This window comes from Procambarus clarkii, chromosome 50, assembly GCF_040958095.1.
Source record: "Procambarus clarkii isolate CNS0578487 chromosome 50, FALCON_Pclarkii_2.0, whole genome shotgun sequence".
Taxonomy (NCBI): Eukaryota; Metazoa; Arthropoda; class Malacostraca; order Decapoda; family Cambaridae; genus Procambarus; species Procambarus clarkii.
The window spans coordinates 12,799,935-12,818,925 of record NC_091199.1 but is presented as its reverse complement, the minus strand read 5'-3'; the positions used below and the strand labels follow the sequence as shown (position 1 = coordinate 12,818,925).

At 48.4% G+C, this 18,991-nt stretch overlaps 2 protein-coding genes across 2 annotated transcripts in view; one reads left to right on the top strand and one right to left on the bottom strand.

Annotated features, from left to right (window-relative positions):
- The window catches only part of LOC123748468 (multiple PDZ domain protein), a 1,300,933-nt gene that overhangs the window by 1,054,934 nt on the left and 227,008 nt on the right, over positions 1-18,991 (bottom strand).
- LOC138351551 (uncharacterized) overlaps positions 8,337-18,991 on the top strand; it is a gene marked incomplete at its 3' end in the record, with an annotated part of 45,263 nt that continues 34,608 nt past the window's right edge. The window contains exons 1-2 of the mRNA XM_069303343.1: positions 8,337-8,435; positions 12,312-12,737. Of these exons, the coding sequence (XP_069159444.1) occupies positions 8,337-8,435; positions 12,312-12,737 (525 nt within the window). The remainder of the gene's footprint in view (positions 8,436-12,311; positions 12,738-18,991) is intronic.

Genomic DNA, 18,991 nt, shown 5'->3' with positions numbered 1-18,991 from the left:
AGAGAAAGGGGGGAGAGAAAGGGGGGAGAGAAAGGGGGGAGAGAGAGGAGGAGGTAGAGAGTGGGGGAAGAGAGAGGGGAGAGAGAGACAGACAGACTGGGGGGGGGGGAGGGTGGTGTGAGCAACAGAAGAAACAGAGAATGAGCCTTGGGAAATAATGGCCTGAAAATATAGAGGGTTGTGTTTGAAGAGGACAAGCTGTTGACACAAGAGCGGCAGTCTGGAGGCAGGAGCAGAAGAGCAGGAGGTGTAGAGGAGCAGGAGGAGTAGAGGAGCAGGAGGAGTAGAGGAGCAGGGGTAGAGGAGAAGCAGGAGTAGTAGAAGAGGAGCAGGAGTAGTAAAGGAGGAGTAGAGGAGCACGTGAAGGAGCAGGAATAGAAGTAGAGGGGCACGTGGATGGAGGAGGAGGAGGAGGAGCGATTATAGTGAGAGTTGATGGAGCGAGTATAGTGAGAGCAGTGAGAGAGCGAGCTCAGAACGCGTATAACACACACTCACCCAAGATGCTCCTCGAAGACACAGCTCCCCCTCAACCCGTCATCCCACTTCACAGAAAACTTGGACACCAGCAATTCAGCCGGTAACCAAAGTATAAATCGTTTCTCTAAATTAAACACCAACACGTCTCAACAATGTTTCTTCAGGCGTACTCTCTGTGTACCCGGCTGACCAGCTTCCTGATGAATGCCTTCGCCTCCGCACTGTTACGTCAGGGTGCGAGCAGCCGCGTCTAACAGCCTGGTTGATCAGTCCAGCAACCAGGAGGCCTGGTCGACGACCGGGCCGCGGGGACACTAAGCCCCGGAAGCACCTCAAGGTAACCTCAAGGTAAGGTAACCGTCTGGAATAGGCTCATGACTCCCTATGGGGGTAATGCCCCCCAATGCCGGCCTCTACTAAAGGCTTACCAGTCTCTTGTAGAGTTGCAGAGCCTAGAGGCCTTTCTAGGCCTAATTTTGTAGAGGTCTTCATTTTCTACCGGCCTCTAGTTGAGGCCGATAGTGACGCCGGCCTTGCTAGATGCCTGGAGCATACCTGAAGAGGGTTCTAGGAGTTCTTCTACTCCTAGAGCCCGACCCGGGGCCAAGCTCGACTTTTGACAGCGTGGTCCACCAGGCTGTTGCTTGAAGCGGCCCGCAGGCCCACATACCCACCACAGCCCGGTTGGTCCGGCACTTCTCTTAAAAAACAGTACAGTTTTCTCTTGAAGATGTCCACGGTTGTTCCGGCAATATTTCTTATAGTCGCTGGGAGGACGTTGAACAACCGCGGCCCTCTGATGGTTATACATCCCAATCCCTCACTCTCTATACATCCATGATTTGGGTGTACTCATGTCGGAAGACCTTACCTTTAAAGAACACAATAAAGTAGCCGTCACAACTGCAAGAAAAATGACAGGTTGGATTATAAGAACCTTTCACACTAGAGATGCTAAACCTATGATGATACTCTTCAAGACGCTAGTGCTCTCTAGAGTGGAGTACTGCTGCACAATGACAGCCCTTTTCAAAGCTGGATAAATTGCTGACCTGGAGAGCGTGCAGAGATCCTTTACAGCTAGAATCCACTCAGTAAAACATCTAAACTACTGGGACCGACTAAAGAGCCTAAATTTGTATTCTCTTGAACGCAGGCGGGAGAGAGACATAATAATTTACACGTGGAAAATATTAGAGGGGCTGGTCCCAAACCTGCACACAGAAATAACAGCACATGAGACCAGGAGGCATGGCAGGATGTGCAGAATACCCCCGTTGAAGAGCAGAGGTGCAACAGGTACTCTGAGAGAGAACTATCAACATCAGAGGCCCGAGACTGTTCAACACGCTTCTACTACACATAAGGGGCATAACTGGCCGACCCCTCACAGTGTTCAAGAGAGAACTATCAACATCAGAGGCCCGAGACTGTTCAACACGCTTCCACTACACATAAGGGGCATAACTGGCCGACCCCTCACAGTGTTCAAGAGAGAACTATCAACATCAGAGGCCCGAGACTGTTCAACACGCTTCCACTACACATAAGGGGCATAACTGGCCGACCCCTCACAGTGTTCAAGAGAGAACTATCAACATCAGAGGCCCGAGACTGTTCAACACGCTTCCACTACACATAAGGGGCATAACTGGCCGACCCCTCACAGTGTTCAAGAGAGAACTATCAACATCAGAGGCCCGAGACTGTTCAACACGCTTCCACTACACATAAGGGGCATAACTGGCCGACCCCTCACAGTGTTCAAGAGAGAACTATCAACATCAGAGGCCCGAGACTGTTCAACACGCTTCCACTACACATAAGGGGCATAACTGGCCGACCCCTCACAGTGTTCAAGAGAGAACTCTATAAGCACCTCAAAAGGATACCTGATCAACAAGGCTGTGATTCATACGTCAGGCTGCGAGCAGCCGCGTCCAACAACCTGGTTGGCCAGTCCAGCAACGAGGAGGCCTGGTCGACGACCAGGCCGTGGGGTCGCTAAGCCCCGAAACCACTTCAAGGTAACCTCTAAATGCTTCGGCACTATTCCTTCCCTCTGTCCTATCCTCAATCCTCCCCCCCCCCTCCTTTCCCCTTATATAGTCCTAATGGCTTAGTGCCTTCTCCTGATAATTACCTTCCCCACTCTGGCCCCAGATATACAAGTACACAAGTACTTTAACACAAAGTACTTGTACACAAAGTACACCAATACACCCTCCCTGGCTTTGGCCCCTGGAGAGGCCACTCCAGACCAACACCCAGACAGCAAATCCAGAGTCTCCTGAGACTGATGGATGCCCACCATCCACAAGTATTAAACAATTCTCACCTAAAGTTCTGCAAGTGTTCACAGACCACTAGGTATAGTGTAGGCCCCAGAGACTCGTAGTGTATATTCTCACCCAGCTTACATACACAACACTGAACACTCGTGTATTATTTTCAGCACTCCTGAAAATAAATCATGCCTCCCTATATTCTGAATTTGCTAAAACGCCAATATTTTACTAATGCAGACAAAATATCATTTCCTGTTGCAAATGCAACCTGAGCGCGTTATACAGGCTATATTTTCAAGTATTTACTACCATCCTACCCAGGCTTTGCGCCCTGGAGAGGCCACTCCAGACCGACAACCAGAGCGCAACTCCATAGTCTCCTGAGACTGATGGATGCCTACTATGGATTTGCACCATTATCCATCTGGAACACTGAAATTGTGCAGGAGTTTTCAGGGAAAGCGTCAAGCCATTACGACTATATAGCACTGGGAAGGAGTCAGGATTAGGATTTGGGATGGGACGGGAGGGGAAGGGGGGGAGGAATGGTGCCCAACCACTTGGACGGTCGTTGATTGAACGTCGACCTGCATGAAGCGAGACCGTCGCTCTACCGTCCAGCCGAAACAATCGCCTCCTGTGACAATCACCCAAGATCCCTCCAGTACTGCGCCAACACTGATGATTCAGTCCAATCGTCAACAGGACTTTTGGTCCAATCGTCAACAGGACTTTTGGTCCTATCATCAACCAGGCAGGCTGTAAGGTTTATTGAGATATCTAGAAACGAAGAGAAAGAGGGGGGGCGGAATTATTCTGGTGACAGCCACCTCTTCACAACACACTATTACTGTAACCATCTTCACTACACATAACTATAACCATCTTCACTACACAACCTGTAACACTGTAACCATCTTCACTACACATAACCTGGAGCTGTGCAAGACCATCTTCATGTCTGTAACCATCATCATTACCTGGGCACTTCACTTATTTCACTTAAATCACCTCAGTGATTTAAATAGACCCAGTGAGGAGCAGAGGTGCCATAGGCACAATCAGAGAACATTATATGAACATCAGAGGTCCGCGGTTGTTCAACATCCTCCTAGCTAGCTTAAGAAATATTGCCGGAACAAAGATGTTAGTCTCCAAGCAGCATTTAGACAAGTTCTTGCAAGAAATGCCGGACCAACCAGGCTGTGGTGAATACGTGGGTCTGCGGGCCGCTCCAAACAACAGCCTGTTGAACCTAGCTCTCACAAGTCCAGCCGGGCCGGGCTTGGGAAGTTGTTGAACTCCCGAAACCCTCTGCAGACCCTGCAGGTCGCTTCTAGCAACAGCCTGACCGGTCATCAAAAAAATGCCTGCCCTTCACTAGTCTGCGATGTAAAAGAAATCTCGAAACCTACCTTGAGATTACCTTGAGGTGCTTCCGGGGCTTAGCGTCCCCGCGGTCCGGTCGTCGACCAGGCCTCCTGGTTGCTGGACTGATCAACCAGGCTGTTGGACGCGGCTGCTCGCAGCCTGACGTATGAGTCACAGCCTGGTTGATCAGGCTGTGACCAACCAGCCACAAGTAAATCACAAGTGCTTTACAACATCCACACGTCAACATCAGGTAAACCAAGTATAGGAACCTAAACCAACGTTGTGTATGATAGCGCTCTGACTGTAACCTTTTGACTTCTCCCCAAATGTGCAGTGATTACCCAAACACTCTCCCCAAACGTTACCAGATTAGAGTATATCTCTGCTTGTTTTCTCTCTCCTATTGTCTCTGTTTTATTGCTGCAAGTGTGAGATAATTAAAGTGGAGTCCCCCAAAAACAAATCCACTTAAACTCGAGGCAGAGTAGACGAAATAACTATTAGCAACATGCAGTCGAGTTACTATATATATATACTAACATATATATATAGTATATATAGTTAGTATATATATCTGGCATATACCCGAAGTGGGTTTTAAGAGTTCTTCCCCTTCTCAATCCTGGCCTGGGGCCCAGGCTTGTCTTGTGATCATCGGCCCACTTAATTAGCAACTTAATGGAGCGAGAGATACAGAAGTACGAGGATAAGGACTTGAGATAGAACGGAGGAAAGGAATGGTGCCCAACCACTTTGACGATCAGGGTTTGAATGCCGACCTTAAGAGGCGAGAACACCCTATTGACATCAGAGGTCCACGGCTCTTCAACCTTAGAAATAAGTTGGAAATATTGCCGGGACAAAGATTGAAATATTAAAATGGGAACAAACTAATGATCAGCCGTCTCAAGGTAGCCGGCATGTGATGTCAGGAAGGACTTCGGGCCGCTACCAACAACAGCCTAACTAATCAGCCAGGCTCTGGGTTATCTTGAGGTTATCTTGAGATGATTTCGGGGCTTTTTAGTGTCCCCGCGGCCCGGTCCTCGACCAGGCCTCCACCCCCAGGAAGCAGCCCGTGACAGCTGACTAACACCCAGGTACCTATTTTACTGCTAGGTAACAGGAGCATAGGGTGAAAGAAACTCTGCCCATTATTTCTCGCCGGCGCCTGGGATCGAACCCAGGACCACAGGATCACAACTCCCGCGTGCTCTCCGCTCGGCCGATCGGCTCCCTGGGTGCTTGAAAGAAAAAACAATCACATTTAAATCGCAAGAAACACACACAAGTGAGCAATATAAAACAGCTGAGATACGCGTGGGAGGAAGTTTGGGAATTACGCTAGTGAGCGAGCACAGTGGACCCAGCGTTTAGTGAAGAGGAAAAATAATAAGTAATTAAGGCCAACAATACAGCCTCCTGCCTGAGACTGTCTTGGACGCTTCACCCGGGAATGGCTCTGTTGATATTTTCCTGCTCAGGTCATGCCGAGTTGTTTGTTGTTGATGTTTGAGATTCAGCTGCTTGGAACAACAAGTTGCAAGTAGCACGGGCTATGGTGAGCCCGTAGTGGAGTTACCTGGCACAGACGCGGGGCTGGGCCGAGTTGCAGCTGAGGCAAACATTGTTTGGAGATGTGAGAGAGGAAAGGAGGCAGAAAAAAAAGGTCAAGTTGAAGTAGGAGAGAAAGGAAAATGTCTGGAAAGGGAGGACTGAGGGTGTAACAGTATGACGGAGACGGGTAACGGTGATAAGTTCCAGGGGGCCAGATTCACGAAAGCACTTACGCAAGCACTTACGAACCAGTACAACTTTTCTCAATCTTTGGCGGCTTTGTTTACAATTATTAAACAGTTAATGAGCTCCGAAGCACCAGGAGGCTGTTTATAACAATAACAACAGTTGAATGGGAAGTTTTCATGCTGGTAAACTGTTTAATAAATGTAACCAAAGCCGTCAAAGATTGAGGAAAGATGTACACGTTCGCAAGTGCTTGCGTAAGTGCTTTCGTGAATCTGGCCCCAGGTACTTGGATATGGTAGAAACGAGGAACTTTAACGAAACACAGGGTACAGGACACAATCAGACAATCATATATGGAAAAGCAATATGTATCTGCGGAATTATGATGTCTGACGACCTGACATATAGTGAACATGACCAAGCAAATATAGCGGCGGCCAGGAAAATGATAGGGTGGATTTTGAGAACGTTCAAATCCAGAAACCCCACAGCAATGTTAATACTATTTAAATCACTGGTGCTGTCCCGTCTTGAGTATTGCTCGCTACTCACTTCCCCTTTCAGAGCGGGAGAGAGATCTCTGAATACAGAGAACATATACGGCACGCAGAGGCGGGACCAAAGAGCCAAAGCTCAACCCTCGAAAACACAACTAGGCGAGTACACTAGGCGAGTACACTAGGAAATGATGTGGTGGAGGCTGACTCCATACACAGTTTCAAATATAAGTATGATAGAGCCCAGTAGGCTCAGGAATTTGTACACCAGTTGATTGACGGTTGAGAGGCGGGATCAAAGAGACAAAGCTCAACCCCGCAAGCACAACTAGGTGAGTAGACACACAGTATCTACCGACCTTGCATCTATATTGCGTCTACCTTGCGTCTCTTCCGGAAGTACTCAAATGCAGGGCAAGTGGGTAAACAGGAAAGGAAAACTGCACTCAAGGGTGAATTTCCTAAATCACCGTTGGGTGCAGTTTACTGTGCACCCCCATACTCACCCTGTGAGCGGAAGTGTATTGTGCACCCCATACTCATCCTGTAAGCGGTAGTGTATTGTGCACCCCATACTCATCCTGTGAGCGGTAGTGTATTGTGCACCCCATACTCATCCTGTGAGCGGTAGTGTATTGTGCCCCCCATACTCATTCTGTGAGCGGTAGTGTATTGTGCACCCCAAACTCATTCTGTGAGCGGTAGTGTATTGTGCACCCCAAACTCATTCTGTGAGCGGTAGTGTATTGTGCACCCCAAACTCATCCTGTGAGCGGTAGTGTATTGTGCACCCCATACTCATCCTGTGAGCGGTAGTGTATTGTGCACCCCATACTCATCCTGTGAGCGGTAGTGTATTGTGCCCCCCAAACTCATCCTGTGAGCGGTAGTGTATTGTGCACCCCAAACTCATCCTGTGAGCGGTAGTGTATTGTGCACCCCAAACTCATCCTGTGAGCGGTTGTGTATTGTGCACCCCATACTCATTCTGTGAGTGGTAGTGTATTGTGCACCCCATACTCATTCTGTGAGCGGTAGTGTATTGTGCACCCCATACTCATTCTGTGAGCGGTAGTGTATTGTGCACCCCAAACTCATTCTGTGAGCGGTAGTGTATTGTGCACCCCAAACTCATCCTGTGAGCGGTAGTGTATTGTGCACCCCCATACTCATCCTGTGAGCGGTAGTGTATTGTGCACCCCATACTCATCCTGTGAGCGAGAGAAAATGTATTCCAGCGCAGAAACAGCCGTAATCACAGCTCAGCGGAGAGTGGCACATCAACACAGCCTGCAACACATCATTAAACATCGGAAGGAGATCTTGTGAAAATACTTCAAATAATTTAAATATTAGATACTACAGTTTAATAGAAGAGTAATGTAATGGAAGATCTTCAAGAGGAAACTAGATTTATTCCTCCAAGGAGTGCCGGACCAACCGGGCTGTGGTGGGTATGTGGGCCTGCGGGCCGCTCCAAGCAACAGCCTGGTGGACCAAACTCTCACAAGTCAAGCCTGGCCTCGGGCCGGGCTTGGGAAGTAGATGAACTCCCAGAACCCCATCAAGCAGGTTTCAAGTTGGTGTTTGGCATACTTAGTCTTCAAGGTAAGGTGACCTAGGTTCACACCACACAGCTTATATACAGAAATATCTCGTATGGCGGGTATCTGCTACAAGCTCTATATCATACGGGCTCACCATAGCCCGTGCTGCTTGAAACTTTTTGTTCCAGGAAGCAAATCTTAAACAACAACAATACAAGCTATATATGGATACAGTGCAAGGATTTCAGAAGTTGGGATTGTAAGTGCCAGATCCCGCTTCCAGCTGGCTCCGAGAGGAGGCAAGAGCCCTCCACATACAAAATTCACGACCTCCACTTTAATTATTTTTCTTTTTGCGCTTTCGATGGCCTTGGTAGGGATGGGGGGGGGAGGGAGGGAGAAAGATGGGGAGTAGAAATTCTGGAAATGGTGAACTGAAGCAAAAGTTCGGTGGCCTGTCCACCTTGGCATTGTCATCAGTTAATGGTGAGAGTGATGTTCTTGTATGGTGACGGCCGGCACTTGGGGGGAGGGGGGGAGGCTCCTTGTTGATTGGGTGGACAACCTCCAAGTATAGCAGGATGATGTGGCATGTTTGGTGGAGTGTAGCCAGGTTAATGTGGCATGTTTGGTGGAGTGTAGCCAGGTTAATGTGGCATGCTTGGTGGAGTGTAGCAGGTTCATGTGGCATGCTTGGTGGAGTGTAGCAGGTTCATGTGGCATGTTTGGTGGAGTGTAGCAGGTTCATGTGGCATGTTTGGTGGAGTGTAGCAGGTTCATGTGGCATGTTTGGTGGAGTGTAGCAGGTTCATGTGACATGTTTGGTGGAGTGTAGCCAGGTTAATGTGGCATGTTTGGTGGAGTGTAGCCAGGTTAATGTGGCATGTTTGGTGGAGTGTAGCCAGGTTAATGTGGCATGTTTGGTGGAGTGTAGCCAGGTTAATGTGGCATGTTTGGTGGAGTGTAGCCAGGTTAATGTGGCATGTTTGGTGGAGTGTAGCCAGGTTAATGTGGCATGTTTGGTGGAGTGTAGCCAGGTTAATGTGGCATGTTTGGTGGAGTGTAGCCAGGTTAATGTGGCATGTTTGGTGGAGTGTAGCAGGTTCATGTGGCATGTTTGGTGGAGTGTAGCAGGTTCATGTGGCATGTTTGGTGGAGTGTAGCCAGGTTAATGTGGCATGTTTGGTGGAGTGTAGCAGGTTCATGTGGCATGTTTGGTGGAGTGTAGCCAGGTTAATGTGGCATGCTTGGTGGAGTGTAGCCAGGTTAATGTGGCATGTTTGGTGGAGTGTAGCCAGGTTAATGTGGCATGCTTGGTGGAGTGTAGCAGGTTGATGTGGCATGTTTGGTGGAGTGTAGCCAGGTTAATGTGGCATGCTTGGTGGAGTGTAGCCAGGTTAATGTGGCATGTTTGGTGGAGTGTAGCCAGGTTAATGTGGCATGCTTGGTGGAGTGTAGCAGGTTGATGTGGCATGTTTGGTGGAGTGTAGCCAGGTTGATGTGGCATGTTTGGTGGAGTGACGGCCTTAATGACCCATTTGGTGGGTTCGGTCCCTCTGCTGTGCAGAGTTGGTGTTGACGCTCTCATCATCGCTATACACGGTGTATCGTCAGTAATACATGATTTACTTAGTGGAGTATCTGTTATCTCGCCTGCTAGATACGCAGTTCTTCTCACATTTTCCTTTCCATCTGGTTGATACCTGGTTGATGGTGTTCTGGGAGTTCTACTCCCCAAGCCCGGCCCGAGGCCAGGCTTGACTTGTGAGAGTTTGGTCCACCAGGCTGTTGCTTGGAGCGACCCGCAGGCCCACATACCCACCACAGCCCGGTTGGTCCGGCACTCCTTGGAGGAATAAATCTAGTTTCCTCTTGAAGATGTCCGCGGTTGTTCTGGCAATATTTATTATGCTTGCTGGGAGGACGTTGAACAACCACGGACCTCTGATGTTTATACAGTGTTCTCTGATTGTGACTATGGCACCTCTGCTCTTCACTGGTTCAATCTTGCATTTTCTTCCATATCGTTCACTCCAGTACGTTGTTATTTTACTGTGTAGATTTGGTACTTGGCCCTCCAGTATCTTCCAGGTGTATATTATTTGATATCTCTCTCGTCTTCTTTCTAGTGAGTACATTTGGAGGGCTTTGAGACGATCCCAATAATTTAGGTGCTTTATCTCGTCTATGCGTGCCGTATATGTTCTCTGTATTCCCTCTATTTCAGCAATCTCTCCTGCTCTGAAGGGGGAAGTGAGTACTGAGCAGTACTCAAGACGGGACAACACAAGTGACTTGAAGAGTACAACCATTGTGATGGGATCCCTGGATTTGAAAGTTCTCGTAATCCATCCTATCATTTTTCTGGCTGTCGCAATATTTGCTTGGTTATGCTCCTTAAACGTTAGGTCGTCAGACATTATTATTCCCAAATCCTTTACATGCTGTTTTCCTACTATGGGTACATTTGATTGTGTTTTGTACTCTGTATTATGTTTAAGGTCCTCATTTTTACCGTACCTGAGTACCTGGAATTTATCACTGTTAAACATCATGTTATTTTCTGATGCCCAGTCGAAAACTTTATTAATATCAGCTTGAAGTTTTTCAGTGTCTTCAGCCGAGATAATTTTCATATTGATTTTTGTGTCATCTGTAAAGGATGATACGAAGCTGTGACTTGTATTTTTGTCTATATCTGATATGAGAATAAGGAAAAGCAGCGGTGCAAGGAATGTACCCTGAGGTACAGAGCTTTTAACTGCACTTGGACTAGATTTTATATGGTTGACCGTTACTCGCTGAGTCCTGTATCTCTTCCCTCCCTCTCTCCCCCCTCCCGCCCTGCTTGCTAGGTGCCCCGCGCCAAGTTGGAGCCGTAGTTCACAGCTTGCTAGGTTGTTCATAGTCATCAATATGTTGGGGCTTACTCCCTAGCCAGGCCGGTCCTGGGGGCGGGGCGGGGGCTGAAGAGGGGGCGGGGCGGGGGCTGAAGAGGGGGCGGGGCGGGGGCTGAAGAGGGAACGGGGCGGGGGTGAAGAGGGGGGAGAGGCCAGTCGATGGAGAGGGGAGGACGGGTACCAGCCCCGGCCACGCCCTTGCCTCAGTAACCTGAGGGAAGGGGAGGGGGAAAACAGGAGAGAGGGAGGTTAGATAAACAGAAGGGTTGGAGAGGAGAGAAAAAGGCAGGGATAGAGGTGCGAGAAAAGGGAAAGGATGGGAGAGAAAAAATTAATGTGGAGGAAAGGCAAGTTAATGATGACCAAACCACGCATGAGAAGAGGGAGAGACGACGACGTTTCGGTCCGTCCTGGACCATTACCAAGTGGTCTAATGGTCCAGGACGGACCGAAACGTCGTCGCCTCTCCCTCTTCTGACGTGTGGGTCTGGTCGTCATACCTTCAGCCACGCTATTGTAACTCATCGTCTGCAAGGTAAGGCAATTACCAGGAGAATGTGATAAGCCATTACGACTAATCAGCACTTGAGGGAAAGGGGAGAGGGAGAGGGAGAGGTGAAAGGGGGAGGGAGGGGGCAGAAAGGGAGAAGGAGCAAATGGAAGGATAAATGTGTATGGTGTTACGGCAATCTCCTGCTTAGGCATTAGATCCTGCCTGTTCAATTTACCGCCTACTCACCCACGTATCTGCATGCTCCAATATAAGGAATCAACGACGACAACAATACATGCTCAGACACCTCTGTGTCTTGACAGATACCCCCCCCCACCCCCCTCCAGTAATCGAGACACCTGGACACCTGCTGTCTGGGGGCAAGCGCCACTCACCGCTCGACCAGCCACTAACTGCTTGCTTAACACTGCCGGCCCATAGTTACCTGCGACATCAGCGCCATCTACACTAGCCCTGACGCTTGTGTTAAGTGGATAAGGGGCATTGTTTCCCTGGAAACACAAACCGAAACTGTCCCTATTTTCCGCTTGTTACAACTTGTAATATAGTTGTTACATTTTGGCTTAACGTGTTTATGACGTATTAGAACGTTGTTACAACTTGCTACATTGGTTGTTATAACTGATCAGGAAGTGTTAAAACTTGTTCGAACGTTGTACCAACGTCGTACTTTCGGTGTGTGTTTAGCGGGTTGTTGCTAGTCATTTTTGTTATATTAAATATTTTAAGTGATTATTCTCTTTATATTACCCAAAGTAAAGAGGTCAGAAGCAGTCTTATTTACTTTATTTTACTTTTTTTATTTAATGTGATTGGTACAACACCAGGCAGAATAGCCACTGCTCTATTTCTCACATTAACGTCACAATGGAGGCCTGGTCAAAGACCGGACCGAGCGGACGGTGATCCACGGAACCAACAAAAAGTAGGTAGTATTGGACCATGGTTACGTGTGTATTGACCAGGACAATGTTGTCCAGGACAATGTTGTCCAGGACAATAGTGACCAGGACAATAGTGAGCAGGACAATAGTGAGCAGGACAATAGTGACCAGGACAATAGTGACCAGGACAATAGTGACCAGGACAATAGTGACCAGGACAATAGTGACCAGGACAATGTTGACCAGGACAATGTTGACCAGGACAATAGTGACCAGGACAATAGTGACCAGGACAATGTTGACCAGGACAATGTTGACCAGGACAATATTGACCAGGACAATATTGACCAGGACAATAGTGACCAGGACAATAGTGACCAGGACAATATTGACCAGGACAATAGTGACCAGGACAATAGTGACCAGGACAATAGTGACCAGGACAATAGTGACCAGGACAATAGTGACCAGGACAATATTGACCAGGACAATAGTGACCAGGACAATGTAAACCTTGTAAATCGGCACGTGTGGAAAATGTATTTGTTTCAAAAGGCTTATATGCTCTGTGGTGTTTGTTCTGCCCGTATATGGCTTTTTGAATGGCTTTACTCTCGGCTTTGTGGAGCGACGCAATTTCTCTTTGTTTTGTTTCCAGGGTCAATGGCATATTACCTCGATATTACCCGTTCCGATTTCGAGGCTCCTCCCGTACCATGACCTGTGGCCAGCCTTTCCCCGGGTGCCTTACCTTGGAGTTGTTCCGGGGCTTAGCGTCCCCGCGGCCCGGTCATCGACCAGGCCTCCTCGTTGCTGGACTGGTCAACCAGGCTACGTATGAATCACAGCCTGGTTGATCAGGCCTTGTCTGTATATTGGTCATCGAAGCCCAGCGAGGTTTGAGTGACAGCTTTAATGATTGACAACATAAGGTTGTTCTCCAGTACTCTCTTATCTAGTTCCTTTGCTTTCACAAGATAAACTTCCATATATTTTAAACTTGGTCCCATAACAAAATGTGGGTTTTGCTGTGCATTTCGTAAACACCGCTTTCACACCACCACTTTAGAAAAGAAAGACAAAAAAAAGACACACAGAGACTGTTCCATCTTTCCTAGCGCAATGACCTCACCTTGTTCTGTTGTGAAGACCTACTGCAACCTTTTGTTGAGTTCTTCACACACTTCTTTGTCATTCTCTGTGTACCTGTCCTCACCCATTATAAGTTTCATCACCTGTTCTTTCACTGTTGTTTTCCTCCTGATGTGACTGTGGAGTAGCTTTGGTTCAATCTTGGTTGGTTGGTTAGGGATTGGTTGGGGTGGGTGGGTGGGTGTAGTGTGTGTGTGTGTGTGTGTGTGTGTGTGTGTGTGTGTGTGTGTGTGTGTGTGTGTGTGTGTGTGTGCGTGCGTGCGTGCGTGCGTGCGTGCGTGCGTGCGTGCGTGCGTGCGTGCGTGCGTGCGTGCTGGGAGGGGGGGAGGGGGGGGGCGAGAGTTTGAGCGCGATAGCACAGGAAGGAGGAAGACGTTCCAGATCACGTGAAGTGACACAGGTAGACGCATGAGGAAGGAGGAGGAAGGAGGAGGCAGGCTACCAGGCTGGTGGTAATGGTGTGGAGGCGCAGCTTGGCCTGGTAGGGTTGTGGTGCACCCCCCAACACTCCCGGGCAGGGGCGGGGCACACACCTGCCTCTCTATATACGCTGTCACTAACATTATTTGCCTTCCTGAGATACCAGTTAAAGCTGGACTGCGAGATGGGAGAGTGGGTCGCGGTAGGTGTAGTGTGGGTTGGGTGTGGAGGTGTAGTGTGGGTTGGGTGTGGAGGTGTAGTGTGGGTTGGGTGTGGAGGTGTAGTGTGGGTTGGGTGTGGAGGTGTAGTGTGGGTTGGGTGTGGAGGTGTAGTGTGGGTTGGGTGTGGAGGTGTAATGTGGGTTGGGTGTGGAGGTGTAGTGTGAGTTGGGTGTGGAGGTGTAGTGTGGGTTGGGTGTGGAGGTGTAGTGTGGGTTGGGTGTGGAGGTGTAGTGTGGGTTGGGTGTGGAGGTGTAGTGTGGGTTGGGTGTGGAGGTGTAGTGTGGGTTGGGTGTGGAGGTGTAGTGTGGATTTGGTGTGGAGGTGTAGTGTGGATTGGGTGTGGACGTGTAGTGTGGATTGGGTGTGGAGGTGTAGTGTGGATTGGGTGTGGAGGTGTAGTGTGGATTGGGTGTGGAGGTGTAGTGTGGATTGGGTGTGGAGGTGTAGTGTGAGTTGGGTGTGGAGGTGTAGTGTGAGTTGGGTGTGGAGGTGTAGTGTGGGTTGGGTGTGGAGGTGTAGTGTGGGTTGGGTGTGGAGGTGGAGAGTGGGTTGGGTGTGGAGGTGGAGAGTGGGTTGGGTGTGGAGGTGTAGTGTGGGTTGGGTGTGGAGGTGTAGTGTGGGTTGGGTGTAGTGTGGTGTAAGGGGTAGCACTCTCAAATTCTGGGACGAGCCTCGTCGCAAACTTCTGAACCTTTTTACGTGTTCGTCCAGGTTGGGGCTCCACGACAGGGCTGCATACTCTAAAAACTGGTCTCACGTAGGTGGTGTACAGCGATCCAAATGCCTCCTTGTTAAAGAGACAACAAATGGAATGTAACAACTGGAATGCATAAGACACTGATGTGGTGTAGGCAGACAGCATACACAGTTTCAAGTGTATATATGATAGAGCCCAGTAGGCTCAGGAACCTGTACACCAGTTGATTGACGGTTGAGAGGCGGGACCAATGAGCCGAAGCTCAACCCTCGCAAGCACAACTAGGTGAGTACACACAGCGGGGGCCTTGCAGCTGAGTGGACATCGCTTGGGAGTCTTAGTCCTAATGGCCGGGATTCGATTCCCGGTGGAGGCGGAAACAAATGGGCAGTTTCTTTCACCCTGATGCATCTGTTCGCCTAGCAGTAAATAGGTACCTAGGAGTTAGACAGCTGCTACGGGCTGCTTCCTAGGGACGTGTGTATGTGTTTTTTTCAAATATATCTAGTAGACATAATAGAGGAAAAATAGATTAGTTAGAAAGGCGGGGACCAAGAGCTAATAGCTCGATTTTGCAGACACAAATAGTAAACACACACACACACACATTTATATATTTTAAAAGCGTCTTTTAAACGGAGTTGTTGGCAGCTGGAGAATCGTGGTGGGGGAAATAGCTCGGAAATTGAGTTTTTTGGTCAGAAAACTCGCCTGTGTGTAACTACCCGCACGCTTGGAATGGGCGATAGGGAAGGGGGGGGGGGTAAATTACAACATGTATAGGTTTGTCTGTAGGGCACGTTTACGGGGCAGCGTCACTCATCCTGGGAGTGACCACATCGCCACCGTGAGAGCAGGGGTGTACCGTGTTCAATCTTGAACACTGTGATGGGTCGGCCAGTTATGTCCCTTATGTGTAGTGGAAGCGTGTTGAACAGTCTCGGGCCTCTGATGTTGATAGTTCTCTCTTGAACACTGTGAGGGGTCGGCCAGTTATGTCCCTTATGTGTAGTGGAAGCGTGTTGAACAGTCTCGGGCCTCTGATGTTGATAGTTCTCTCTTGAACACTGTGAGGGGTCGGCCAGTTATGTCCCTTATGTGTAGTGGAAGCGTGTTGAACAGTCTCGGGCCTCTGATGTTAATAGTTCTCTCTTGAACACTGTGAGGGGTCGGCCAGTTATGTCCCTTATGTGTAGTGGAAGCGTGTTGAACAGTCTCGCGCCTCTGATGTTGATAGTTCTCTCTCAGAGTACCTGTTGCACCTCTGCTCTTCAACGGAGGTATTCTATATCGTCAAAAGTTCATGTACAATACCCCCAATACGAAGAAAACAGATTGTATTATTAACTCTTGTACCCAGCCAGAGCTGGAACGTAACTGCGTGAAGTGAGACGTTCGTCAAACAAGGAGTCTACCTTACCCAAAACTCGGCTTTGTCCATGTTACCTTGTCGCAAGGTAAGGTAAGGCAAGGTAAGGTAAGGCAAGATAAGGTAAGGCAAGATAAGGTAAGGCAAGATAAGGTAAGGCAAGGTAAGGTATGCTTTATTACTTGTGGGACGTTCGCGATGTACTCGAATATTTTCAGTGTATGACCCTCAACAACGGAGCTCAGCAATAATATGAACAAAACTACTTTGGGATACAGTAGTTGTCGGCTTCTGACTTCTCTGAGTAGGCCTACCTTGAGGTGCTTCCGGGGCTTAGCGTCCCCGCGGCCCGGTCGTCGACCAGGCCTCCTGGTTGCTGGACTGATCAACCAGGCTGTTGGACACGGCTGCTCGCAGTCTGACGTATGAGTCACAGCCTGGTTGATCAGGCCTAGAGCTATGCTTTCCCACAGCTCACGTTTAAAGCAATTTAGGGCTCAGGCAAGAGAAACAATTTGACTGAATTACCACTTAAACAATGTTTAACCATTTTAGAGTTTAGTGTAATGTATTGTTGTATATTTTTACTCTTATATTTTAAACAATACTGACATACACGAGCTATGGATTCTCATTTTCTTCCCTCCCACCACGGAAATGGCGCTCGTTCAAGGCGAGTATAACTTAAGAATTGGGAAACATTAGCGGTAATAACCTGCCTTGTGGTGCGAATACACCGAATACTGGTTCGAATACATGTATCCCACCAGCCCCGCTCCTCAGAGTTCATACCACTGTAGCCTAACATTCCACCAACCACTCTTCCACCTGTATTTATGTCTGTAGGTTAGATTACCATTTTTAAAGCACTACAATCACCTTCTGTGGTTGATTGTTCAATAAATCCCTGAACTATATGTTTAGCAGATCTCTCACCCTGTCCATGGAGGACAGAAGAAAATGTATATATATGCTGGTTAGCATTGTAAATGTCTGGCCACGTCTGTGGCCGAAAAAACTCTCCGACCTCAACGACGCATTTATGAATTTTAATGTACCGAGTAATCTAACCCTGCATTTTATATTTAAATTAATATTATATTAAATTTTGTGTATAGTTAGGCCCAAATTAGGTGAGGTGAGGCGTTTAGGTTCTGTTGGCGATTATTTAGGTGATGTGATGAAGCATTTACAATGATGTGGTGAAGCATTTACAGTGATGTGGTGAAGCATTTACAGTGATGCGATTCCAACAGACGACGTCGGCGAAGCACTGTTCGCGCAAAATGTCCGAACTAGCGTCAAAAGATTGTAATTGACTTAGCTAAACGAACTAGGGAGGTTCCGTTCCTGAACCAATTATGTGCCTTTGTAACCCTTTACACCACCGCCCACGGGATGGGTATGGGGTGCATAACAAAGAGAGACATTGACGTCACCCTTTGTGAATCGTGTTTAAAGTGTTTTTCATTCGTAAATTAGTGGTTTGACCGCTGGATTAACGAGCCTTTGCCCTTTGATGATAAGGATGGCCTGAATACACACACACAGGACGCAATACGTGTTCCTGGAGCTCCACATGGTGAAGCCACCCTCATTTCTCTTGCTTTCAGTTCCAGTTTAGTACTGGTTAGAAAGGCGGGGTCCAAGAGGTAGTAACTCGTTTCTACAGGCCCTAATAGTTAATACTTGATTTGCATTATGCAGGAAACACAAGCTGTACGATCACACACACAGATCACACTAACGTGATGCATCAAATGAACAAATCCACAAGGGCCATGACGAGGATTCGAACCTGCGTCCGGGAGCATCCCATAGAGCATCGTTGTGGGTTCATCTACATTCTATCTTGTGTAGCTTCCGAGGATCAATGGTCCCGCGGCCCGGTCTCCGACCAGCCTCCGACACCCCGTTACATGGTCTCTCTCGCAGCCAAATACCTTACCTCGAGATCAACTTAAGGAGATTTCGAGGATCAATGTCCCCGCGGCGCGGTCTCTGACCAGGCCTCCTGGTTGCTGGTCTGATTAACCAGGCTGTTGGACGTTGTCTGAGGTATGAATTATGACAAAATCTACCATCACTTCTCAGACATGCGTCTCTCATCACTTCTCAGACACACGTCTCTCGTCCCTAGAGTGAACTATAGGGCATTACTGCACTAGAGGGTGGAAAACTAAAACACTCTGGTTGATACCTGGTTGATGGGGTTCTGGGAGTTCTTCTACTCCCCAAGCCCGGCCCGAGGCCAGGCTTGACTTGTGAGAGTTTGGTCCACCAGGCTGTTGCTTGGAGCGGCCCGCAGGCCCACACACCCACCACAGCCCGGTTGGTCCGGTACTCCTTGGAGGAAACTATCCAGTTTTCTCTTGAAGATGTCCACGGTTGTTCCGGCAATATTTCTTATAGTCGCTGGGAGGTCGTTGAACAACCGCGGACCTCTGATGTTTATACAGTGTTCTCTGATTGTGCCTATGGCACCTCTGCTCTTCACTGGTTCTATTCTGCCTTTTCTTCCATATCGTTCACTCCAGTACGTTGTTATCTGTGTAGAATTGGTACTTGGCCCTCCAGTATCTTCCAGGTGTATAATATTTGGTATCTCTCTCGTCTCCTTTCTAGAGAGTACATTTGGAGAGCTTTGAGACGATCCCAATAATTTAGGTGCTTTATCGCGTCAATGCGTGCCGTATATGTTCTCTGTATTCCCTCTGTTTCAGCAATCTCTCCTGCTCTGAAGGGGGAAGTGAGTACTGAGCAGTACTCAAGACGGGACAACACAAGTGACTTGAAGAGTACAACCATTGTGATGGGATCCCTGGAGTTGAAAGTTCTCGTAATCCATCCTATAATTTTTCTGGCTGACGCAATATTTGCTTATTACTCTAAGGCACTCTAG